This window comes from Eumetopias jubatus, unplaced genomic scaffold (genome assembly GCF_037043125.1).
Source record: "Eumetopias jubatus isolate StellerSeaLion01/CBP00866 unplaced genomic scaffold, mEumJub1_p1.0 scaffold_11, whole genome shotgun sequence".
NCBI lineage: Eukaryota > Metazoa > Chordata > Mammalia > Carnivora > Otariidae > Eumetopias > Eumetopias jubatus.
The window spans coordinates 76,958,958-76,986,190 of NW_028274817.1; the positions used below are offsets into that span (position 1 = coordinate 76,958,958).

At 34.5% G+C, this 27,233-nt stretch overlaps 1 protein-coding gene across 4 annotated transcripts in view; it reads right to left on the bottom strand.

Annotated features, from left to right (window-relative positions):
• WNK3 (WNK lysine deficient protein kinase 3) overlaps positions 1 to 25,219 on the bottom strand; it is a 130,763-nt gene extending 105,544 nt beyond the window's left edge. For all 4 annotated transcript variants that reach the window (XM_028092887.2, XM_088029000.1, XM_028092886.1 and 1 more), the window contains exons 1-3: positions 24,683 to 25,219; positions 1,004 to 1,176; positions 12 to 232 (exon numbers count right to left, since the gene is read on the bottom strand). In XM_028092887.2, the coding sequence (XP_027948688.1) occupies positions 12 to 232; positions 1,004 to 1,176; positions 24,683 to 25,219 (931 nt within the window). The remainder of the gene's footprint in view (positions 1 to 11; positions 233 to 1,003; positions 1,177 to 24,682) is intronic.
• Between the last annotated feature and the right edge of the window lie 2,014 nt (positions 25,220 to 27,233).

Consider the following 27,233-nt stretch of genomic DNA (forward strand, 5'->3'; position numbering starts at 1 on the left):
AGTTTAATCACCAATGACACTCTTAGCAAATGATGTTCGCATTAAGGTGGCTAGGCCTAGATCACCAATCTTCACAGATCCAGTGGGTCCCGTGATGAAAATATTATCACACTTCAGATCCCGGTGAATAATGGGAGGAGTCCTAGTATGCAAGAACTGCAACCCCTTTAAAATTTGCCTGCACCAGCTCCTTAAGACCTTTGGTTTCATGACTTTAAATCGTTTTAAGTACCTACACAAAGAAACAAAAGACCACATGTAAACAAACATACCTAGCTTATTATATGAACACTATTAAGGGTAAATCATGTAAGCTGGCTGGTATTGTAACTACTATGCTTGCCATCACTGTGTTGTTTTCTATTCTCTGTTATAGAAAAGCAATTTTAAATCTAAGGCTTCATTCTTAGAGAAGACATCCTGCCAAGCTTAGCATTTTTCAGCATTTTTAATTCAAAACAAGAATCATTCTAATCAGAGTAACCTTTTGTGGAAAGGTAGCACAATTTTAAAAAGAAAGTCCTTCTACACTTTCTAATAACTGCTTATATAAGGTCACCAGAGGGTTTAACTATGTAAAATTTTAGTGTAAAGATGCTAGGAAACAGAAAAAGTATATTCCACATTTAATAGTTATAAATAAGTGATTACACCATCAAATGAAAAACTGTAGTCAGAAATAAAACAATAAACTATAATTGTATAGTACTGCTCAGTAGATCTACGAATGTGGCCACACCCTTATCTTCCATTATTTTTACAAAATGACATTACTTCTAATTCTAAAATTTTATGCTATCCCACAAATATTCATTTCTCAATACTGTATTTTCTAACAAACTTCATTAACATCCTAAATTTTTTAACCTGCCCTGAAGCACAGTCACTAGATTCAGATGCTACCAATTCTTTAATCAAGTAGTGTTATTTTATAAACAACTTTTATTACTCTTGAAAATTATTTCCAAACAAAATTTCATTGGCACTATCAGAGTCAACTTACGTCTTTAAAGTTCCTGATGTCATAAGTTCAGTCACCAATACAATACATTTCTTTCCTTTTAATATAGACTCCCAGGAATCATAAAATCGAACTATATTGGGATGTTGGAGACCCTTTAACATTTCTGCTTCTTCCTTGAACCTTTGCTGCTCAGCTTTGGTTAATTTCCGATCCTGAAATGGAATAAGAAGTTCCAAATTAGAGTCTAGAAATTCTCATGCACATTTGTAACATCACTCAAATGTGTGCTTTATTTTGTTGTTTTCATTTATGTATGTATTTATTTTCACCTGTCAATTTTTTTCTCAGGACCTATATAATCACTGATATATTTTATTAGGTGGATACTTTTGACTCCTCCCATTCAACAGTGCAGCAGCTCTCATAGTTCATAACTATGTTATAAGCCCACCTGCAAAATAAATCAATACCTTAAAATCAATACCTCATATGATAACTAAACTTTCTGTGGTAATCATTTCATAATATATACATATATCAAATCATTATGTTGTACACCTTAAACTTATACATTGTTGTATGTCAAATATATCTCAATAAAACTGGAAAAATAAATAAAATTTCCTTTGCTGGAAAAGAAAAACAATGTATCAAAATGAAAAAAGTAATAATCAAACAAATAGGAAGTTTCCCTAAATCCCTGAATTCCCACATCTATAGGATCTATAACATCAGGGCAGGAATAATCAAAATGTTAGACATGCAGACATTTATTCTGGTTAAATATTTGAATTGCAAACATATTTCCAGACAGAAATACAAGACTACCATCCAGTAAAATACCTTTAAACAGGAATTGGACCTCTAATCTGCTACATTAAATACTAGAAGTCAAAAGAGCAATGTTTACAGAATTCTGAGGGAGGACTGTAACCCTAAAACTCTGAACCCAGACAAGCTACCAATCAAATTTATAAGGGAAAATTAAACACATTTTCATGAAAACAAGGACCCAAAGTATACCATACCACACACCCTTTCTGAAAATATTACTCAAAGAATTTCAATACAAATGTGGCCAAATAACATCATTAGAAAAGGAGAGTGTGGCATACAATAAACAGCATGAAATTTCCAATAATGCTTACTTAGAGTCAAGGCTAAGGAATCATGGTTAACGTGGTTATTAAAATTGAATGAATTTTCTAAACAATAATTAAAATAGAAGATATATAATGGAAAAAGAAAAGTTTACAATTAAAACTCCAGATGATCACTGGGTGTTATATGTAAGTGATGAATCACTAAATTCTATACCTGAAACTAATATTACACTGTATGTTACATAACTAGAACTTAAATAAAAATTTGAAACTACAAAAAATTAAATTAATTTTTTTAAAAAACTAAGAGAAAAAGAAGAATAAAAGCAATTTTGTCTTCTGCAAGCAGGAGCAGGAAAGGAAGGAATGACAGAACTATTTTAAGTTTTGATTCTGACAGAGAAATAATCAAGTATTCTAGTTAAAAATTTAGGTATGATTTTCATTTCAAGATGACTGACAACATAGTAAATTAATTCCCTTCTCTTCCTAAATCCCACCAAAATGACAAAATAAATATATAAACAAATCCATAGTAGTACTGGAAATATGAGAAGGGTTCAAACAAAAGATTTTTTAAAGATAAAAAAATATATGCATTGATAGAATATACTTTTATGAAACTCAAGAGAGTAGAAGAAATGGTAACTTGATAGACACAAGACTTCCATTAAAGGGTTTTTTTTTTTTTTAGCAAAAATAAACTATTGGGACTTCATCAAAATAAAAATCTCCACAGCAAAGGAAACAATCAACAAAACTAAAAGGCAAACTACAGAATGGGAGAAGATATTTGCAAATGACATATCTGATAAAGGGTTAGTATCCAAACTGTATAAAGAACTTATCAAACTCAACACCCAAAAAACAAATAATCCAGTTAAAAACTGGGCAGAAAACATGACTAGACATTTTTCCAAAGAAGACATAGAGATGGCCAAGAGACACGAAAAGATGTTCAAAATCACAGATCATAAGGGAAATAACAAGTCCAAATTACAATGAGATATCACACCTGTCAGAATGGCTAAAATCAACAACACAGGAAACAACAGATGTTGGTGGGGATGTGGAGAAAGGGGAACCCTCTTGCACTGTTGGTGCAAATGCAAACTGGTGCAGCAACTCTAGAAAACAGTATGGAGATTCCTCAGAAAGTTAAAACTAGGACTACCCTATGATCCAGCAATTACACTACTAGGTATTTACCCAAAGCACCCAAAAATACTAATTCAAAGGGATACATGCACCCTGATGTTTATAGCACAGTATCTACAGTAGCCAAATTATGGAAACAGCCCAAGTGTCCATCAATTGATGAATGGATAAAGAAGATGTGGTGTGTGTGTATATATATATATACATACATACACATTGTATATATACACATACACAACAGAATATTATTCAGCCTTAAAAAAGAATGAAATCTTGCCATTTGCAACAATATGGATGGAGCTAGAGAGTATTATGCTAAGAAATAAGTCAGTCAAAGAAAGACAAATACCATATGATTTTACTCATATGTGGAATTTAAGAAAGAAAACAAATGAGCAAAGGGAAAAAAGAGAGAGAGGCAAACCAAGAAACAGACTCTTAACTATAGAGAACAAACTGATGGTTTACCAGAGGGGAGGTGGGTGAGGGGATGGGTTAAATAGGTGATGGGGGTTAAGGAGTGCACTCATTGTGATGAGCACCTGGTGTTATATGGAAGTGTTGAATCACTATACTGTACACCTGAAACTAATATTTAAAAAAATTTTTTTGACGATTTTATTTATTTATTTGACAGAGAGAAGACAGCGAGAGAGGGAACACAAGCAGGGGGAGTGGGAGAGGGAGAAGCAGGCTTCCCGCCAAGCAGGGAGCCCGATGCGGGACTCGAGCCCAGGATGCTGGGATCATGACCTGAGCCGAAGGCAGACGCCCAACCGACTGAGCCACCCAGGCGTCCCTGAAACTAATATTATACTGTACACTAACTAACTGGAATACAAAGAAAAACTTGAAGGGGCTCCTGGCTGGCTCAGTCAGAAGAGCATGTGACTCTTGATCTTGGGGTCATGAGTTTGACCCCCATGTTGGGTGTAGAGATTACTTAAATAAACACGTATTTTTTAAAAGAGGAAAAAAAGGGAAAACTTTTTAAAAAGAGGGTTTCTTTTTTTTTTTTAAGACTTCATGATAACCCTAATAAAGTAGCACATCAGAGGTGTTGCAATTTCTTTTTTGGTTACTTTATACACATTATTCCTTGATGTGTATAAGGAAATATGTAAAGGGATATTCAGTGCAGCATGGTTTGTAACTGTGAAAATTAGAAACAACCAAAATGTCAATAATAAAGTTTATTATATGCCAGGTACTGATCTAATTTTTTTAATATATTAACACATTTGGTCCCATAACAATCCTTTAAGATAGGCATTACTACTGTTATCTCCATTTTGCAAATAAAGAAGCTGAGGTTAAGATAGTTAGGTAACCTGCCCAGGATCAAATGGGCTAAACATGGGTTAGAGCCAAACAGCCAAATAACAATTAAAAGAATGAGGTAGATCTATGTGTATAGATCTAATGTGGATAGATCTCTAAGACATACTACTGAGTAAAAAAAAAAAAAAAAAAAAAAAGGCATTCTGAAAAAATTACAATATGATAATTTGTACATAAAAAAAGAACCATCCTGGGCGCCTGGGTGGTTCAGATGGTTAAGCGTCTGCCTTCGGCTCAGGTCATGATCCCAGGGTCCTGGGATCGAGTCCCACATCAGGCTCCCAGCTCAGCGGGAAGCCTGCTTCTCCCTCTGCCTCTCTCTCTCTCTCTCTCTCTCTCTCTCTCTGTCTGTCTCTGCCTCTCATGAATAAATAAATAAAAAAATCTTTAAATTAGCAAAGGATCAATGTGAAATCATTTAAAAAAAAAAAAAGAACCATCCTGAACAGTGCTACATTTCTAGTACATATTTAAATGCATAGATAAAGGATGAGATAGATACACAAATGAGTAGCTACAATTGTATCTGGAAGGGAGAAGACTGGCATGCAGGTCTTTTCTTCAGATGATGACCATATGGTACACTTCATAGTCACTCAGCAATATCTTTTACTTTACTCAATATCTTTTATGTGAATATCTGAAGTTTAGTCTCCTAAGACTTTTTATATTTAACTTTCTAATCCATCTGGAGTTTCCTGTACATGCAGTCTTTTCATCTAGATGGTTAAGCGGTTGTACTAGCACCACTTAAACTACTCTTTTCTCACTGACTTGAGGAACATGTTTGCTGTATATTGTTTCTAGTTATACTGGGTTCTGCTTCCTTTCACTAATCTGTCCATGCCTATGATAGTGGCTTTCAGTATGTGTAATTACTGATAAGGCAAATCACTTCCCTATTCATTATTTTCTTGGCTTTCTCATCTTTTTATGTTCAATATAAACATTAAGATCATTTTTCCAATTAAAATAAAAGAATCACTTGGAATCTAATTGGAATTATATTAAATATATAGACATTAATTTGGAGAAAACTGGCATCTAAAAAGCCATCTAAGAACATAGTATATATCTTTCCATTTGTCCAGAGTTCCAGTAAGGTTCTCTGGGGGAATGGGGAAGTGAGGAGAAAGAGCTGATACTCTCCTAGTTTATTTTTTCCTGAACCACATATTTAATTTTAATTTATTTAAAAATTTTCACTTAGTAAAACTGATTCTTTCTGGTGTACAGTTCCATGAGTTTTGACAAATGCATAAAGTTGTATAACCAGTGCCACAACTTAAATAGAGAATGATTCCATCAATTCCACCCGCCCTCCCCCCCATACACACAAATTCCCCTGCACCATCCATTTCTAGTCAAACCCTCTTCTTACCCTTAAACTCTGGAAACCACTCATCTATTTATTATTCTTATAATTTTGCCTTTTCTGGAAAATCCTATAAATGGGAAGAAATTATACATAGCCTTTTGAGTCTGGCATCTTGTACTTAGCATAATATCTTTTAGATTGATCTATATTGTATCAATAGTCTGTTGCTTTAAATTGTTGAACAGTATTCCACCTATGAATGTATCACCATATGTTTATCCATTCCCAGATGAAAAACATTTGGGTATTTTCCAGTTTGGGGCAATTACAAATAAAACTATAAACATTCATGTACAACTGCTTGTGTGAACATAGGTTTTCTTGGATAAATGTCTCAAGTGGGACTGAAGGGTCATATGGTATGTTTAACTATGTAAGAAACTGACAAAGTGCCAAAATGGTTCTACCATTTTGTATTCTCACCAACAATGTATTAGAGTTTCTCCACATTATCCTCACTAAAAGTTGGTCCTGTCAGGATTTTCTTTAATTTGGTTGGTTTTTAGCCATTCTAGTAGGTGTATTGGGGTATCAGATTATGGTTTTAATTTTCATTTCCCTAATGATTAATGAGGGTGAGCATCTTTCTGTGTGCTTACTTGCCATACATCTATCTTCTTTGGTGAAATGTCTGTTCCAATCCTTAATCCATTTTTTAATTAGGTTGTTTTAGCTTATTGTAGAGTTTTGAGAGTTCTTTATAGATTCTGGATAGAAGTCCTTTATCACATATGTGATTTAAAAATATTCTCTGCCACTCTGGATTATCTTCTCATTCCCTTAACAGTGTCTTTCATAGCGCAAAATATTTTAAGTTTGTTCAACTCCAATTTATTGATTTTCTACTTTTATAGATTATGCTTTCACTGTTATATCCAAGAGCTCTTTGCTTAACCAAAAGTCAAAAAGATTTTCTCAGGTTTTCTTATAGAAGTTTTAGTTTTACTTTTAGGTCTATGATCTATTTTGAGTTAAATTTTGTATAACATGTGAAAATTACGTGAAGGTTCATTTTTTTTTTTAGTATGCATGTATAATTACTCAAGCACCTTTTGTTGAAAAGACCATCCATTCTATTCTGAACTGCCAATGTATCTTTTTAAAAAATCACTTGACCGGGTGTGCCTGGGTGGCTCATGATCCCGGGGGTCCTGGGATCAAGCTCCGCATCTGGCTCCCCGCTCAGTGGGGAGTCTGTTTCTCCCCCTCTCTCTCTCCCCCTGCTTGTGCGCACTCTTCCTCTCTCTCTCTCTCTCTCAAATAAAATCTTTAAAAAATAAAATAAAAATCACTTGACCATATCTGTTTGGGTCTATTTCTAAACTCTGTTCTGTCCCACTTACCTGTGTGTCTTTTTGCCAATACCAAACATGTCTTAATTACTATACCCTTGGAGTAAGTCTGAAAATCAGGTAACATGAATTCCTTACACTTCTTTATCAAATTTGTTTTAGTTATTCCAGTTCTTTGCCTTTCCATATTAATTTTATTTATTTTTTATTATGTTATGTTAATCACCATACATTACATCATTAGTTTTTGATGTAGTGTTCCATGATTCATTGTTTGCATATAACACCTAGTGCTCCATGCAGTACTAGGTGTTATACCTCTTTAATACCCATCACCAGGCTAACCCATCCCCCGGCCCCCCTCCCCTCTAGAACCCTCAGTTTGTTTCTCAGAGTCCATAGTCTCCCATGGTTCATCTCCCCCTCTGATTTCCCCCCCTTCATTCTTCCATATTAATTTTAAAATCAGTTTGTCAACAACTAAAAATTCCCATTGGGATTTTGATATAATTTGTCTTGAATTTCTAGGTCATATGGAGAAAACTGACATCTTAATAATAAGTCTTCCAATCAACCAATCCATTTATTTTGGATCTTATCAATTTTTTTTCAGCACAGATACTGCATGTACTTTATATATACTTAATTATTTTTTTTGGTGCTACTGTAAATGGTATTTTTAAAAATAACAATTTCATGGTAGCATTTGTATACACTAATAATAAAGTAGTAGAAAGAGAAATTAAGAAAACAATTCTATTTATAATTGCACCAAGAATAAAAGACCCAGGAATAAACTTAATCAAGGAAGTGAAAGATCTTGTACACTGAAAACTATAAAACATTGGCAAAAGAAATTGAAGATGACACAAACAAATGGAAAAATACCCCATGCTCACAGATTGGAAGAATTATTATTGTTAAAATGCTCATACCACCCAAGCGATCTACAGATTCAATGCAATCTCTACCAAAATACAGCAAAAAAATCCTAAAATATTTATGGAACTATAAAAGACCCTAAATAGCCAAAGAAATCTTGAGAAAGAAAAATAAAGCTGGAGGTATCACAATTCCAGATTTCAAGATATACCACAAAACTGTTGTAATCAAAACAGTATGGCACTGGCACAAAAACAGACACATAGATCAACAGAACAAGACAGAGAGCCCAGAAATAAATCTACATTTCTATGGCCAAATAATCTATAACAAAGGAGGCAAGAATATACAATGGGAAAAAAACAGTCTCTTCAATAAATGGTATTGGAAAAACTGGACAGCTACATGCAAAAGAATGAAACCAGACCCCTTTCTTACACCACACACAAAAATAAACTCAAAATGGAGTAAGGACCTAAATGTGAAACCTGAAACCATAAAAATCCTAGAAGAGAGCACTGGCAGTAATTCCTCTGACATTGGCCATAGCAACATTTTTCTAGGTATGTCTCCTAATGCAAGAGAAACAAAAACTATTGGGGCAACATCAAAATAAAAAGCTTCTGCACAGCAAAAGAAACCATCAATAAAAAAGTCAACCTACTAAATGGGAGAAGATATTTTCAATGATATATCTAATAAGTAGCTAATATCTGAAATATATAAAGAATTCATATAACTGAACACCAAAAAAAAATCAGATTTAAAAAATGGCTAGGAGTGCCTGGGTGGCTCAGTCAGTTAAGCGTCCAACTTTTGATTTCAGCTCTGGTTATGATCTCAGGGTCGTGAGATCAAGCCCCATGTCCAGCTTCGCACTCAGCAGGGAGTCGGCTTGGGATTCTCCCTCTTCCTCTGCCCCCCTTGCTCGCTCTCTCTAAAATAAATAAATCTTTTAAAAAATGGCTAGAGAATCTGAACAGACATTTTTCCAAAGAAGACATACAGATGGCCAACAGACACATAAAAATATGCTCAATATCACTCATTATCAGGGAAATGCAAATCAAAATCACACTGAGATATCACCGTAAACCTGTCAGAATGGCTATAAACAAAACAACAAGAAATAACAAGTGCTGATGAGAATGTGGAGAGAAAGGAACTGTCATGCACTGTTGGAAGGAATGTAAATTGATGCAGCCACTCTGGAAAACAATATGGGGGTTCCTCAAAATATTAAAAATAGAAATACCATATGATCCAATAATTCCACCATTGGGTATTTACCCCCCAAAATTAAAAAACTAATTCAAAACTATATATGCAACCCTACGTTTACTGCAACATTATTTACAACAGCCAAGATATGGAAGCAACCTAAGTGTCTATCAATAGAGGAATGGATAAGGAAGATGTGATATATATATTTACAATGGAATGTTATGCATCCACAAAAAGGGTGAAATAGTGCCATTTGAGACAACATGGATGGACCTGTTTATTTTCTTATTGATTTTGCTAAGACATCCACAATATTGAAAAAAAAATGGTGTAACAGTTATCACTGCCTTTTATTGTATTTTAATAAAAAGTTTTATTCTCACAGCTTACAACATCTATTGCTTTGTTTTTGTTTTTGCAAGTAGTTTAACATGTTGAAATAATTCCCTTACATTCCTACATTCCTTTTATTTTTTAATTAGGAATGGCTGCTGAATTTTATCAAATGTTTTCTCAGCACCTACTGATGTGATCATATGATTTCTTGATAGGTTCCTGATACAGAATTATTCTTAAAATCTTTAAGGCCTACCTAGTTTCAGCACATTATTCTTTTGATCCACTGGTGAATCCTATTTGCTAATATTCTGCTAAGGATTTTAACATCTATATTAATATGGAGATTAGGCTATAGTTTTCTTTCTTTGTACAATATAAGGATTCGTATTGAGATTACATTGGCTTCATGAAATTAAGTGGGGTTAAATAGTTTTAACATTGGAATCACTTGTCATTTTAAAGGTTACCTAGAAATCAGGCTCTGGACTTACTTGCTTCTAATGTTTTTTATGTTTTTAAATTATAAAAAAATTAAAGCATTAAAAATAAGGTATAATAACCAGCTCTGTTGAATTTTAACATTTTGCCAAATCTACTTCCATTTTAAACAAAACATTAGAGACATAGTTGAAGTCCCCTAGATATCCCTTCTTGATTCTATCCCCTTCCTTCCCATCCCAGAAGTAACCACTATCTGAATTAGGTTTTTAATCCATGAACGTTTTAAAAATATTTTTATTATATGTTTGTATCCATAAGCAATATAGTTTTACAAGCGTTAAAGCTTCGTAGAGGTGGTTATCATGTGTTATGTTCCTTTTGCAAATTATTTTGTTTGATATTACATTTTTTGTATTTATCTACTTCGATATGTATAACAGTTCCAGTTTATTTATTTTAACTCTTGCATAGTATCTCATTATATAGTTCTACCACAAGTTATCCATTTACCCATTGATGGACATTTGAGTTGATTCAAGTTTTCTCTATTATAAATAATGCTGCATTGCATTGGATGCCTCTTTATCCCAGTATTAACAACAACAAAAAATAATTTAAATCACCTTTCTATAATAACTGGCCTATTCAACTTTTCTACTTTTTCTTGGGTACATTTTGGATTATATTTTGTTTAGGAGCAATCCATTACTTAAGATTTAAAATGTGTTAACAATGTTATAGGTAGAATCTAGATGGTGGATATAATGGATGTTCTAGGCAAGTCTTTCAACTTTGCTCTATATTTGAAATGTTTCATACTAAAATGTTGAGAAGATTTTGTTGACAAAGTTGCACATTATGTTCTCTTCTACTTCTTTGACTCTTTTCCAGAGCATGGCTATATTTCATTTGTCATTTCTTTGCTCATGTATTTTTGCCCTCTTTATTTTTCTTCATCAGGTTCATTAATTACTTTTCAGAAAGCCAAAATGAGTAGATTTATCCTATTTTTAGGTTTATAATTTTTTATTAATTTCAGTTATCTTTAATTCCCTCTTCCTTTATTTTGCTTTATTTTGTTATTTCCCTAATGTCTCAAGAGTACCATATCTCTTCTAGTTAGTATTCATTAATAATGAAGACATTTTAGGTGGTAAATTTTCTTCTGGGTATCGCTTTTGCAATGACCCACAAATTTTGTCATAATGTCCTTTTTCATTGCTTTCTGGGTAGTTTACAATTTCAGTTTTGAGTCTCTCCTCAATCCAAAATTTGTCTAGAAGTATGATTTCTGATTTCCAGTTAAGAATCTTTTGGTTATTTGTTTCATTATTTCTAATTTTACTGAGTAATACAGAATATAAAATCTCTTCAATTTAATGTTTTCTTTAGGCAACATAATTTGACCAACTATTTTTTTTAGATTTTACTTATTTATTTATTTGAGACACAGAGATAGAGAGCGAGCATGAGCAGTGGGAGAGGCAGAGGGAGAGGGAGAAGCAGGCTCCCTGCCGAGCCAGGAGCCCAATGTGGGGCTTGATCCCAAGATGCTGGGATCATGACCTGAGCCGAAGGCAGACGCTTAACCATCTGAGCTACCCAGGCACCCCTAGATTCTATTTATTTATTTGAGAAAGCACGAGAAAGCACGAGACAGGGAAGTGTCAGAGGGCAAAGCAGGCCCCCACCGAGCAGGGAGCCAGATGTGGGGCTTGATCCCAGGATTCCGGGATCATGACCTGAGCCGACTGAGCCACCCAGAGGCCCCTGACCAACTTTTTAATAAAAATGTATATTCTCTCTTTGAAGGATGTAAAATACTATATATCCATCAAATGAAGTTTGTGGATTATATTATCTAGTTCTTCTGTGTTTTTTCACTTTTTGTCTACTAGATCTGTCCTATTTTGAAATAATAGGGCCTGGAATCTCCTACTATAGCCATATATTTATCCATTTTCCTTGAATCTATTACAGGTTCTTTTTAAATTACTAACCAAAATATTTTTTGTGCCTATGGCTCTTTTATATATCTTCTTAAAATGTGAAGTAAATAATTTCATAAAATCCTGTTCAATGCTTTAACTTTACTTCCTTCTGTGACATATTAATATTGCCACTCCTGCTTTCTTTCTTGTTCATACCTTTATTTTACCTTTCTTTACCACTGTCTTAAGTATGTTTTTAGTAAACAACACATGGGTTTTGTCTTTTAACCCAATCTGACAGTCTCAGTTTTTTAACAAGCAAATGTAATAGGAACATATTTGATTTAGCACATGATATACTTAATTTTACTCCGTCTTATTTTAAGTTGTTTATATATTTTACTTTTTGTTTCCTTTATTTCTATTAACTTAGAAATATATTACATTTTTTCATTTTCACAAGTGGTTAGCTTCCTTTTCCTGACACTCAAAATAAAACACCAATAAACTAATTCAGCAAAGTTGCAGGATACAAAATCACATCCAGAAACCAGTTGTGTTTCTATACACTAAAATTAATAACCCAAAAAGGAAATTAAGAAAACAATCCATTTACAATAGCATCAAAAAGAATAAAATATGTAGGAAGAAATTTAATTAAGGAGGTAAAAGACTTTAACACTGAAAACTACAAAACATTGCTAAAATTAAAGAAGACATAAATAAATGGAATTTAATGGCTGGAAGGCTTAATATTGTTATAGTGTCAATGCCAAAGGAGACCTGCAAATTCAGTGCAATCCCTATCAAATTCCCAATGAGGGGTACCTGGATGACTCAGTCAGTTAAACAGCTGCCTTCAGCTCAGGTCGTGATCTCAGGGTTCTGGGATCGAGCCCTGCGTCGGACTCCCTGCTCAGCGAGGAGTCTGCTTCTCCCTCTGCCCCTCCCTCTGCTCTCTTGCTCTCTCTCTCAAATAAATAAAATCTTTAAAAAAATCCCAATGACATTTTCTGCAGAAATTAAAAAAAGAAACCCATCCTAAAATTCATGTGGAATCTCAAAGCACAGAGTTAACAAAAGAAAAATAAACTGCACTTACTCAAAATTTAAAACTTTTGTACATCAAAAGCACTATTAATAAAATGTAAAGATAATCCACAGCATGGGAGAAAATATTTGCAATTCATATATCTGATAAAGGATTAATACTCAGATCATATAAAGAACTCCTACAACTCAACAACAAAAAGACAAACAACCCAGTTTAAAAATTGGTAAAGGACTTGAATATTTATTTCTCCAAAGAATGAAATATAAATTGACAATAAGCACATGAAAAGAGGCTCAACATCACTAGTCACTAGGGAAATGCAAATCAAAACCAGAATGAGATAGCACTTCACATCCATTAGGATGGCTATTTAAAAAAACAAACAAAACAAAACAAAAACAGAAAACAAGATTTGGCAAAGATGTAAAGAAATTGGAACTTTTGTGCATTGCTGGTAGGAATGTAAAATGGTGCAGCCACTGTGGAAAACAGTATGGCAGTTCCTGAAAGATTAAACATAGAATTGCTAAAAAAATAGTAATAATAAATAAATAAACATAGAATTATTAAATGATCCAGCAATTCCACTTCTAGATATATACCAAAAAGAATTAAAAGCAGGGACTTAAACAGATATTTGTACACCAATGTTCATAACAGCATTATTCACAACAGCCAGAAGAAACAACACAAATGTACATCATTGGATAAATGGATAAAACAAATGTGGTGTATACATACAATGAAATACTATTCAGCCTTAAAAAGGAATGAAATTCTAATACATGCTACAACATGGATGAAACTTGAAAACATTATGCTAGGTGAAATAACCCAGACACAAAAGGAGAAATATTGTGTGATTCCACTTTTATGAGGTACCTAGAATAGGCTAGGCTAATTCACAGAGGCCAAAAGTAGAATAGTGGTTACCAGGGGCTGGGAGAGTGGGGAAGGGGGAATTATTGATTAATGGGTATAGAGTTTCAGTTTGGGATGATTAAAAGTTCTGGAGATGGGAGGTGGTAATGGCTGTACAACAACGTGAATATACATAATGCCACTGAATTATTCACTTAAAATGGTTAAAATGGTAAATTTTTAAAATATTTCATTTATTATTTATTTGAGAGAGAAAGAGCAAGTAAGGGGAGGAGGAGAGGGAGAGAGACAAGCAGCCCTGACATGGGGCTCAAGCTCAGGACCCTAAGATCATGGCCTGAGCTGAAAAATCAAGAGTTGGACTCTTAACCAACTGAACCACCCAAGCGCCCCTAAAATGGTAAATTTTAATGTTATGTACATTTTGTCACAACAAAAAATTATTTTAAGAAAGAGTAAAGGGGTGCCTGGGTGGCTCAGTTGGTTGAGCATCTGACTTTGGCTTAGGTCGTGATCTCGGGGTCCTGGGATCAAGTCCCGCGTAAGGGTCCTTGCTCAGCAAGTAGTTTGCTTGTCCCTTTCCCTCTCTCCTGCCCCCCACCCCGCTTGTGCGCACACGCTCTCTCGCTCTCTCTCTCTCTCAAATAAATAAAATCTTAAAAAAAGAGTTAAGGAACTCATACATTATTTGTCTTTCTCTGACTTATCTCACTTAGCATAATGCCTTTAAGGTCTATCCATGTTGTCATAAATGGCAGGGTTTCCTTCTTTCTCATGGAAAAATAATATTCCATTGTGTATATATATGCTTCACATCTTTATCCATTCATCTGCTGACAGACACCGAGGTTATTTCCATATCTTGGCTACTGTGAATAATGCTGCAATGAACATGGGTATGCAGATATCTCTCTGAGATACAAACACTGTGTGATATCATTTAAATGTGGAATCTAGGGGCGCCTGGGTGGCTCAGTTCGTTAAGCATCTGATTTCGGCTCAGGTCATGATCCCAGAGTCCTGGGATCGAGCCCCACACTCTGCTCAGCAGGAGTCTGCTTCTCCCTCTCCCTGCCGCTCCCCCTGCTTATAGTCTCTCTCTGTCAAATAAATAAAATCTTTAAAAATAAATAAATAAATGTGGAATCTAAAAAATGAATTTGTAAAAACAGAGTAGAACAGTGATTACCAGGGAGTGGGGGAGGGAATTTGAGAGATGTTGTTTAAGGATATAAATATACAACTAGTAAATAAGTAAGTTCTGAAGATTTAATAGACAACATAGATTAGTCAACAATACTGTTATAAATTTCAAAGTTGCTAAGCAACTAAATCTTAACTGTTTTCAACACAAAAAAATGATAAACATGTGACATGATAAATTGCTAATGCTACTGTAGCAATCATATTGCAATATATAAGTGTATCAATCCAATACACTGTACACCTTAAACTTACACAATGTTATATGTCAATTGTATCTGAACTTTTTTTTAAATCCTAAAAGAGTTAAGGAACTTAAAGAACAAGAGCAAAGAATACTATACTTAGAAGAGACCTGGAAATAAGTGTTTATGCTTTTCTGTCTAATCTAAGATGGCTAATTAAGTCCTAACTGTCCCTATAATTAGCTGGAAGTCATCCACTTATGATAGATCAGCAGATCTGTTCTAAAGAATAATGAATAAATTTTGATGCCTTCTGATTAAATTAGTAGAATACAAGTCTTTCATGTGCCAAACTAAACTACTCCATCTTATCCTTTGATCCTAGGAATCAATAGTCAGCATTAGGAGTAAACAACTTTACAAAATTACAACTGTTGCCCCAGATGTACTGCTGGAGGTAAACACCAAAAAGGAATGGCCAAGATCTTTCAAGGTCCACTTCTAATTCAGTGAGTGGAAAGTAAACCTGCCAATGGAATATATATACAATGGAATATAACTCAGCCATAAAAAAGAATGAAATCTTGCCATTTGCAATGACATGAATGCAGGTAGAAAGTATTATGCTAAGAGAAATAAGTCAGTCAGAGAAAGACAAATACCATATGATTTCACTCATATGTGGAATTTAAGAAACAAAACAAATGATCAAAGTGGGGGGAAGAGAAAGGCAAACCAAGAAACAGACTCCAAACTAGAGAACAAACTGATGGTTATCAGAGAGGAGGTGGGTGGGGGGATGGGTTAAATAGGTGATGGGTATTAAGGAGTGCTCTTGTTGTGATGAGCACCAGGTGTTATATGAAGTGTTGAATCACTACATTGCACACCTGAAACTAATATCACACTGTATGTTAACTAACTGGAATTTAAACAAAAACAAAACAAAACAAAAAAAGAAGCATTTCATTTCCAAAATGTAAACTATAGCCTTATCAGCTATGTCTCTTAATGCAAACACCAACAATGAACGACATAACCAAGTCAGTGGCTATGTGGCTCTGTTTCTGCAAACATGAATGGAAGAAATCATCAACAATGTTATAAAAGCTGTATTATAACTTGTTCAAGTAAGGAAAACCACAATGAAGGTTTCAAAACGGTACTTAACTTACAAAGCAGTCTATCAATGAGTATTTTGGATAAATATGAGGCCGCTCAGTATTTTATCACTATCATTTATTAAACACTCAACCATGTACCACGTTTTATAATCATTATCTCTGATCCTCAACATTTTTATTTCTCAAGCTGAACAGGAGGTACACAATTTCCATCATGTTGTTCTTTATTCTCTTTTGCATATCAGAAATAGTTCTTTTTGAAAAAGTAAAAAACTAAGGCTCCAAAATGTTAAGCTGCTTAGCTTGCTCAAGATACCCAACTGGCACAGGCAACACTGGAACCCAGGTCTGCCATATTCTGAATCCTGAGTACTTTCTAGTTCATCGCTCTGTTCTCAAAAACAGTCTTCACAGCAGTGACTGCAGATACCTCATTCACAAACCACTTTCCTTGGAGAGACGGTATAGCATCCCAGAACTAAAGCTATATGAAATAAACACACATTAGGGTAATGATAATTTGTAAGTGGTAATACCAAAGTACTAATCAAGAAATCAGCATATAATAGTTATAGCCTGGTCATATTGGCATTTTAAAGCTTTTAGACAGCAATAGTATCAATACCTTTCTAAAAAGTGCTCATCAATGGTAGTCAAGATAGCACACGGAAAAGGTAATGAACCAAATACAGAACCAGGTTCACTTGTCTTCCAGTACTGTTGAACAAAGAGGATGTCCTCATCTAGGCAGGACCTGAGCATACAGTTCATTTGCTTGGTCTATTGTCTTGGCAGAAGAACACACACAGGAACTCCAGTTCCTTTGTTCTGACTCTATTCTTACCAAGCCAGTTTCTGTTTATAATTTAGCGTCCCATGTATCTAGCCTACAGACCAACTAGAACATTTGACCTACCAAATGTATTCCTCATTCTAAATTAATGAATTTGTGTCCTAGATTTAGGCTTTTGAATGAACACGAGTTAGTCTCCCCAACATTTCCAACCACCTCTGGACACTGACAGAAGATGAAGGCCAGACATTGAACCAAGGCAACCCAGCCATTAAATTATTCCTCAGAGGCCCCAGGCCAGGGAGTGTCCTTAAATGACACTATTAAGTATCCCTTGAGCCTTAGGAGTTTAATGTTAAGAACTTTATTTTAAACAGGATCCATTTATGAAACTGTTTGTTCTAAAATGATTAAGAACAAAATGATCTGCTCAAATAACTAATGAGGGGAAAATTCTTAAATCATCTATGTAAATATTTCATATATATAGTTGATGAATACAAATCCCTGCTCTATCACTTTGGGCAAATTACTTAATGTATCTAAACCTCAGTTCCACCATCTGAAAACTAATCATCTCTACTTCATACAACTACTGTGAAGATTAAATAAAATATTCAAATTAAGTACCTATCCAGGTACTCATACAAGTGTATGATTAACATTAATTTTGATAAATGGAAAGTATATGATATCATTATTAATAATTTAAAATATATTAAAGTTCCTCAACCACAAATTCCCCAATTCTTGGGCTTTCAGAAACGTAAGAGTCATACTTTGGAAGAGACCACATAAAACTAAGAGGCAATTCCAATTAATAACTGTAGAAGAGGGGTGCCTGGGTGGCTCAGTTGGTCAAGCGACTGCCTTCAGCTTGGGTCATGATACCAGGGTCCTGGGATCAAGCCCCACATCGGGCTCCCTGCTCTGCAGGAAGCCTGCTTCTCTCTCTCCCACTCCCCCTGCTTGTGTTCCCTCTCTTGCTGTCTGTTTCTCTCTCTCTCTGTGTCAATTAAATAAATAAAATCTTTAAAAAAGAATAAATAACTGTAGAAGAAATGTGGGAAATAGAAAATCACCATTAGAACACCAACAGTAATACTTATTACAGGTAAGATACACCAATGTTTGCCAAAACAACTGGGCAAAGTTTGAGGAGAAACAGATACTTGCATAGTCTCAAAGTATCTACTCCTAAGATATTTATTAATCTACAAAGGGAAAAATACTAATTTTACAGTAGAAAAAAATCTATTAGCCACCACCCTAAACAACTGATCAAGGTTATCATCACCAGTAATCTAAACAAACATCATGTACCCCCGGCTATGATGCACTGAGAAGGGTGTATCACTTCTGTGGTATTCTTCCCAAAATTCATAGCCTAAATCTAATGAGAAAACATGACAAACCCAAATTAAGGGACATTCTATAAAATAACTGGGCAGTACTCTTTAAAAGTTCAAGATCATGAAAAAGAAAAAGAAAGAAAGACTGAAGACTTGTCACAGTTTGGAAAAGACTAAGAGCATGTAACAACTAAATGCAATGTGGGATCCTAAATTGGATCATAACATTGAAAAAGGACATCAGTAGGAAAACTGGTGAAACCCAAAGAAGTTCTGGAGTTTAGTCAATAGTTATTACACTAATTTCAATTTCTTAAGTTTTGATAAATGTTCTCTGGTTAAGATACCAACATAAGGGGAAACTGAGTGAAGGGCATACTGGAACTTTCTAGACTATCTTTGCAACTCTTCGGTTAGTATCAAATTATCTCAAAATAAAAAGTTAAAAATAGAAAACTAAGTAGTAAAGGAGTGGTATCCCCGTTGCCCGATACTCCCAACCCTACCATTTCCTTCAAACAAACCTATATTTAACAGCCCTTTGATCTTTTCACTAATTCCAATCTCCAAGCCTTCTTACTGGCTATAAATTCCCTCTACTATAAGTTTTATGAAAATAGGGCCTGTGTCTGCTTTTTCTCCCCATTATGTCCCTAGCACTTAGCACAGTTCTAACACATATAGAACTGAATATTTATTTGTTGAATGAATGGACAAATGAATGAATTGCAGCTGTGTGTATTGTATTCATTTCCTATTTCTGTTTTAACAAACTGCCACAAATTTAGTGGTTTGAAACAACACAAATTTATTATCTTCTACTTGAGGAGATCAAAGTCCAAAACGAGTCTCACTAGACTAAAATGAAGGTTTTGGCAAGGCTGCATTCCTTCTGCATGCTCTAGGGAAGAATCTGTTTCCTTCTAGCTTTTAAAGTTTTCCCATATTCCTTGGCTCACTGCCCACTTCCATCAATCACATCACTCCAACCTCTGCTTCCATCATCAGATCTTCTTCAGACCATGACTATCCTTCCTCTCTCATAAGGACCTTTGTGATTACCTTTGGCCCACCCAGATAATCCAGGATAATCTACCCACCACAAAAATCTTTAATCGCATCTACAAAGTCCTTTTTACAATGTAAGGTAACATATCCATAAATTCCAGGGATTAGGACATGGTCATCTTTAGAGTGCAATTATTCAGCCTACTAGATGTATCAATTTGTTCTTTTAGCTATCAAACAGATAGTTCAAAACTAACTCTGAATTGAGAAAATAAACGCTATTTCCCAGATCAAGTCTGTCTCCTGCCACTCTCACCCTTTGTCATTTTATGAAAACATCTGCCTTTGGTTTACACTTGATAAAGTTATGTGACTAGTTTTTAAACAAAGAAACTAGAACATATATATTTAAGCAAGCTTTATCCCTCCTCCCTTCAATGTAATCTTCTTTGTCCATGAGAGTATTCCACTTTGAGGGCTAGGTCAGATGAAGAGAGAGGGGAATTAAACTGAGTAACAATATTTTGGGTGTGCCTATATGTAATGAAGCATTTTCTTGTGTGGCTCAAACAGAATCTGGAAACATTTCCAAGAAGGCCATAACAAAAATATTTTGAGAGCAAAAGTATCCCAGAGTGATTACTTTGAACCACAATATTTATTCAGAAACAGAAATTCTAGCATATATTTTTCTAAAATTTTTCTTTTGGAAATTCAGCTGTTTTCATATTATTATCTAATTTTACAATTAAATGTAGGGCTGGTATTGAAAAATATACTTGCCCAAAGTGCTTTTAGATGATGAATAAAAATAAAATGGAAAGAAGTTTCTCCACAATTGTGATAGGTGCTTTGGGCGTGGAAGTATAGATTTTTAGACTGCTACTTCCATTGCATTGCTCTGAATATATTCACTACTATAATGAAAGTGCATTAGAATGCTCACTCAACATGTCAACCTGCTACAGTCAACTGTGTCTTTTTTAAAAAATCTTTCTTTTCAGTGCCATTTTTGGTTCAGTTCAGAAACTATAGCTAGACTTGTTAGATGTCTAGTTGTTAGATAGAGGCCCATTAAGAACTAGAGAGTATAATGCTAAGTGAAATAAGTCAGTCAGAGAAAAATAAATACCATATGATTTCACTCATATGTGGAATTTAAGAAATAAAACAAACAAGCAAAGGGAAAAAAGAGAGGGGAAAACCAAGAAACAGATACTAAGTATAGAGAACAAACTGATGGTTACCAGAGGGGAGGTGGGTAAGGGACTGGGTTAAATAGGCGATAGGGATTAAGGAGTGTACTTGTCCTGATGAGCACCGGGTGATGTATGGAAGTGTTGAATCACTATACTGCACACTATATTGAAACTAATATTACACTGTATGTTAACTACATTGGAATTAAAATTTTAAAAATATTTTAATTAAAATTAAAAAGGAGGCCCATTTAATTACGCTGAGAAGTACACAATCACGTATCTGACCCCACAAGTGAAGCTTATTATAAGAACACTCAAATAAATTTTAGAAACAAATAACAAAAAAATTTTCAGATATCTATGATGTTTCTTCATTTGGAAAATTATATGAAAACTCAATGCCATCAAGAAAACAAATGACAAATGCATTAGTGGAAGTATTTTTTCCAAATTATAGTAAAGCAAAAACTGGTTATGTTTCCATGTGTAAAAGGAGAGTGCTGTTGATTCTCAAGTTGTTAGTGGAAGAGGAAAATATTGCAAATTTTTGTGACTGACTCCTTCTAAGCGTTACTAAACAAGCCTTTCAGTAACATCTGAACAGGTCTTTCAACATCATGAACTAAAACAGTCTTCCAAACAGCACTTATGACTGAAAACCCTCACTCACAGTATATTACCAATTTACCAAATAGTTTAGCAACAAAGAACAATTGGTCAGTCCTTCCACTAATGCATAAATCAAGTTATGGAAACCATAAAATATGACAAACTGTTGATGTTTGAAATGCAAATGTTTACGGCCAAATCCTAAATCTGACCTACATCATCAAAGGGTTTGTTTGTTTAACATCCTCAAAGTCAAATATCTGCAGTAAAATGTATCTCTCCTGGTTCTTTGCACTTCCATAAGGTCAATGTATTCCAAACAAATGGATATGGAGCTTTTAACAACTGTTACACAAGGCTCAAATATCCACAGTGGGGGAAAATGCTATCAAGAGAAAAAGGTATAAAAGCCTTTTGTTAAGCTGTTAAATCAAACATGCAAAAATAAAATTAAAAAAATAACTGCCTAATTTCAGGGAAGCAGATTTAAGCAAGAGGTGTTATGAATGCAATAAAATATAGCTTAAATATTTTAATGATGTTAATAGAAAATACATATCTAATTGATAACAAAAGTACAGACATAGTAATTTTATATATTATACACACAGACACACTCATAAACAAAGATTGGAGAATAATTTGGAATACTTTCAACATTTAAATTATTGACTGGGATGTTTTTCTACAAAATTGTTTATATAACGAAGAAGACTTTGTGAAAAAATATGAGAAATTATACATTACAAACTGCATAATACTCATAAGTTAGTTTTTCCTAATTCCAAATATGCAGAAAATGATGCCTAAAATTTGTATCAGTTAAGTCCACTAATTCTGACATTCCTTTCAGAATAGAAAACTGCAACTGTTCTTGGTGTAAGTTAAAATGTATTTTATGTATTTACAATGCTCGTTCCACATGAGATACTACCAAATCTGGCTATGTGTCCAATCACCTGGGGAACTTTCAAAAATAAGTTCCTGGGGCCCATCTCTTAAGAGATTCTGATTTGGAAAGTCTGGAGCAGATAGCAGGAATCCGTATCTATGATATAATATAAAGCTCATGTTGGTGTATTAAGGGAATTCCTCCTCTGATTCAGCTAGCTCTTGGATTGGTGGTCCCTTCTTTCAGGGCTTTTCAAACACTACTGTGCATACAAATCACCTGCGGATGTCATTAAGAAGCAGATTCTGATTTTGTAGGTCTGGGATGAGACGTAGGAACCTGTAGTTTTAACAAGCTGATGTCCATGCTGCTGGTCCAGAGACCACACTTTGAGTAGTAAGACCTTATGGGCTCTTTCAGTCTTTTCACAGGTGAATGAGAGAAGGCACTCCCCAAAGCGGTCCCTACCACTAGAATATTTTAAGTTTTACCTAAGCATCCTTGAGCATAGCTAGAGTATACAGTTTGCAAAATACTTGACATATCTTTACTACGTATCCTACTACCAAGTGAATGGAAATGATTTCCCCCATTTACAGACGGAGTATCGCTAAAAGATGAGTGTTACCAATGTCACAATGCAGAGATGAAATTAAAATGTACATAATTTTCACTATATATACAAGAATGTTGATCACAACCATATTTATAATAGTGAAATACTGGAGAAAATTCTAGATGTCCATCAATAGAAGACTGATTAAATAACTTATAAAGGTATCTATTAAAAATAATTTAGTTCACAATTACTGGTAATGAAAAGATGTTCATGATAAGTAAAAAGAAAAGGTTTTCAAAACCTTATAGTAACGATCCCACTTTGTGGGGAAAAAACAGTCATATACATATTTGAAAAAAAAAAAGAGTCCAGAAGATATATACTGTTTAAAAGCATCCTCAAAATAGTGGAATTTCAGGTGATTTTGAAGTTTATTTGTTCACATGACCTAATATTTCTACTATGACACAGACCTTATAAAATTCTGAAAGGGGAACAAGGGGGTGAAAAGAAAACCAAGCAAACCCACAGATGCAGACACCTTTCAAGAACTACTAGAATGGCTTGACTGCCAGGTAACTTGAATTCCAGAGAGCCAAGGGACTTCCTACATTCAAAGCACTTTTGAAAGCTTGTTAAAATTGCAGTCTTATATCCCACCCCAGACTTATTGAATCTGAATCTCTGACAATAGGCTCTGGAATCCGCATATGAAGCAAACACTAACTCTTACAGCCAGTGAAGTTTCAAAACCACGTTGTTCAACAAAAAGCTCCCTAGAAATGCAGGGACCTGGACTAAATTTCAACCTATCTAAAAGGCAACCTAGAGCAAATTCAGAATAGGTGAAATCACAGCACCTACATACACATCCACATGCACAGAGACCACTGGAATCTGAATAACAACAAAAACCTGTACTTAGTGACTTGCTCTATTCAATCTTAATTTTAAGCATCTCATGTGAACACTGACATTTCCCATGGGCTGACTGAGGTCACAAAGGTTTTCTTTATATTTGAACTATATCCATCTGAAACTATTCTTATTATAACCCCTTCTATGATGTTCTGTCCCCATTTAGTCCTTCATTAGTTAAAAGTACCACACAAATATTATGAAACCAAATATCGAGGAAATTCAACTAGTCTCCTCTTGTTTTCATTTCTCCTTTCTAAACACATTCCAGTTGACTAACCTCAGTAGGTTCTGGTGATTATTTCTTCCAGAGATGCTCTTTGAGGTAAATTTAAAGCATGGACAAGTTTGTATTATAGAAATCCTCAAAGAATCAAGCATAACATTTTCTGTTCTGAAAAACACCATATGAACCCGAAAAATTTGTTGAAAGAAAAAGAGAAAAGGGAGGTATCACACTAAATATATCCCTGACATATCACATTCCCAAATACTTAGTACAACAATCAATTAACTAATAAGGCAACTAACTAAAACTTACTAAAAGTTTTCAAAATGAGACCTCAAGAGTTTGGGGGATTTCCCAATGTTAATAAATTAAGAGCATTTTCTTAAAGAAAGCATTGATAGATTTTTTCCCCCTTTAAAACAGGAGGGAAAACAACAGGAGGAAAAAAAGGCTACTATGAGCTCCTAAGAGGATCTAGGAAAAGAGCATAATTTCAGGGAGCTGGGGGACAAGCCTTTCATTTTATTTTAACCCATGATATATATTAATCCTGGAACACTCAGAAGGCGAGGCCCGCTAAAACTGGAATTTATTAAAACCAAGAAGATTATATACCCACCTGCAGCTCACACCAAGCAACCTCAACCCATGTTTCAGTGTCCAATCCTTTATATACTGTTTTAAATGCTCCTCTTCCCAGCTCTATGTCGAATTTCAGGAATCTGCCACTAGGAGAAGTAGCTACGGCCTTCATTTCTGCTTCTTCTTCCATTTCCTTTTCATTTTTCTCCTTGAGACAATCTTTTGAGGACTCTGAAGTTGCCTTTGAACACTGTTCGTATTTAACTTCTTGTCCACCTCCTAGCACATTTGTAGGAAGCTTTTCTACTCTTGGAATATTTGTTGTGGTCTTCATTCTCTCATCTTTGGAGGAAGATGCAGCAACTTTATCATCTTCCATCATCTCAACACTTTTTCGGAAGAATCTCTTCCTTTCTGTAGTTTCCCCAGAAGCAGAGAAGGTACTATTTTTTTCTTTTAGTCTAGCTTCCACTGTCAAAGTTGCTGCAAGCTGAGGAGCTCTGTCTTCCAGTGAAACTCCATCAGGTTTCTCAGAATCTTCTGTGCTAGCTGGCTCTCCTGAATCAGTAGCCATTGTAATTGAGGTTGGCACTAAAATTTTTCCTGTTCCACTCTTTAGTCCAGTTACATCTCAGGTATCAGAATTATCAGAATGGACTTCCGTTTATTTAGTCATGTTTCCATAGCAACCTGAAGGGGGAGGGAAAGGATATTTTAAAATCACCCCACAAAGGAAACCATTAAGGAGAAAACAAGTCACCTGATTATTTAATCCCTTTTTTCTTATTAAGAAGTTTGTTCTTTTTCTGTTCAATCTTAGCAACCAGGAGACTCTAGGGACTGTGTCTTATCTTGTTTACCACCACAGTCCTCAGTGCCTAGCACACTACTTGGCATATATAGCCCAATAAATCTTCATATTGCATGAATGTTGGTTAAGAACTTAGTTCTCAGCACCATCTATCAATCCATCATATTTAAAACAAGTATCCAGAACTTAGCTACAAGGTAACACACAATAAGTAAAGTAAGCACATAATTTCTCAGTGAGTGGTTTTATCTAAAATTCTGAAATTAATCCAATTGTAGTATTTTTTAATTGTGATAAAATATACTTAATATCAAATTTACCATTTAACCATTTTTCGGCGTACAATTCAGTGGCATTAAGTACATTCACAATGTTGTACAATCACTACCACTATCCATTTCCAGAACTTTTTCATCATTCCAAACTGAAATTCTATATCCGTTAAACTCCCTATCTCCCCAGCCTCTGGTAATCTCTCTTTTGTTCTTTCTGTTCCTATGAACTTGCTTATTCTAGGTACTTCATATAAGTGGAATGATACAATATTTGTCCTTTTGTGTCTGGCTTAGTTCACTTCACGTAATGCTTAAAGTTCATTCATGTTGTAGCATGTATCAGAATTTTATTCCTTTTTAAGGCTCAACAATATTCCATTGTATGGATAGACCACATTTTGTTTCTCCATTCATCTGGTCAATGGATTTTTTTTTAACCTTTTAACTATTGTGAATAATGCTGCTATGAATATCTAATGGTAATTCCAAATAATCTAAATACTTGTTAGTGAGCTTACCCTCAAATATTAACAGAAAGAAACTGCTGTCAAATAGTAACACACTACACTAAAAAAAATGGCAAGAAAGACTTAAAAATATGCATCCTCTTGAACCAGCAACTCTACTTATAGGAACTTGCCTTAGAAAATAGTCAAGAATCTGGGCAAAGATTTAACTATAGCACTTAAAATTTGGAAAAACTACCCTAAACATAAGCCTAATAGGGGTTTAGTTAAATATCAAAATAAGATGTGACACAGCATTAAGAAACACTGCAGTTTTGGGGCATTTGGCTGGCTCAGTTGGTAGAGCATGTGACTCTTGATCTCAGGGTCATGAGTTCAAGCCCCATGTTGGGCATGGAGCCTACCTAAAAAACAAAAAAATATTTTAAAAAAACTGCAGTTTCTAAGTGAGATGAAAAGACATTCCCTATATGTTATATGGTTAAATGAAAAAAGAAATATATACAATAAGCTTCCATACACACATGTACACACTATATTAACTCTGAATGGTGGAATTATGAACTTTTTTCTTTCTGTTTTCTTGTATTTTCTAAAACTTTCCACAATGAACATGTGGAAATATGTGGAATCTATAAGGAAAAGGAAAGTTTGTCACAAATGGTCAAACTACCAAAAAGAAAATTCTTCCCTTCCCACCACAAACATGTATCACAAAGTTAGGCCTATATACCTATTATCATGTTATGTGCCTCAAAAGATACAATTTGTCATGTCAAACCAAGCATACACAGAAATATCAAATTTGAAAAACTGAAGAAAACCAACTCTGAACTAAAACAAAAAGGAGAAACACCACAAATTGTTCTACACATTTAACACAATTCCTATCAAAATTCCAGCTGGTGCCAAGAAAATTTAATAAAGAAGAGTCTTTTCAACAAATGCTGCTGGGGCTACTGGATATCTACATGCAAAAACCTGAAGTCAGATACTCTAAGTGAGGTTTCCTGGAAAAGATAACCAAACTGAGTC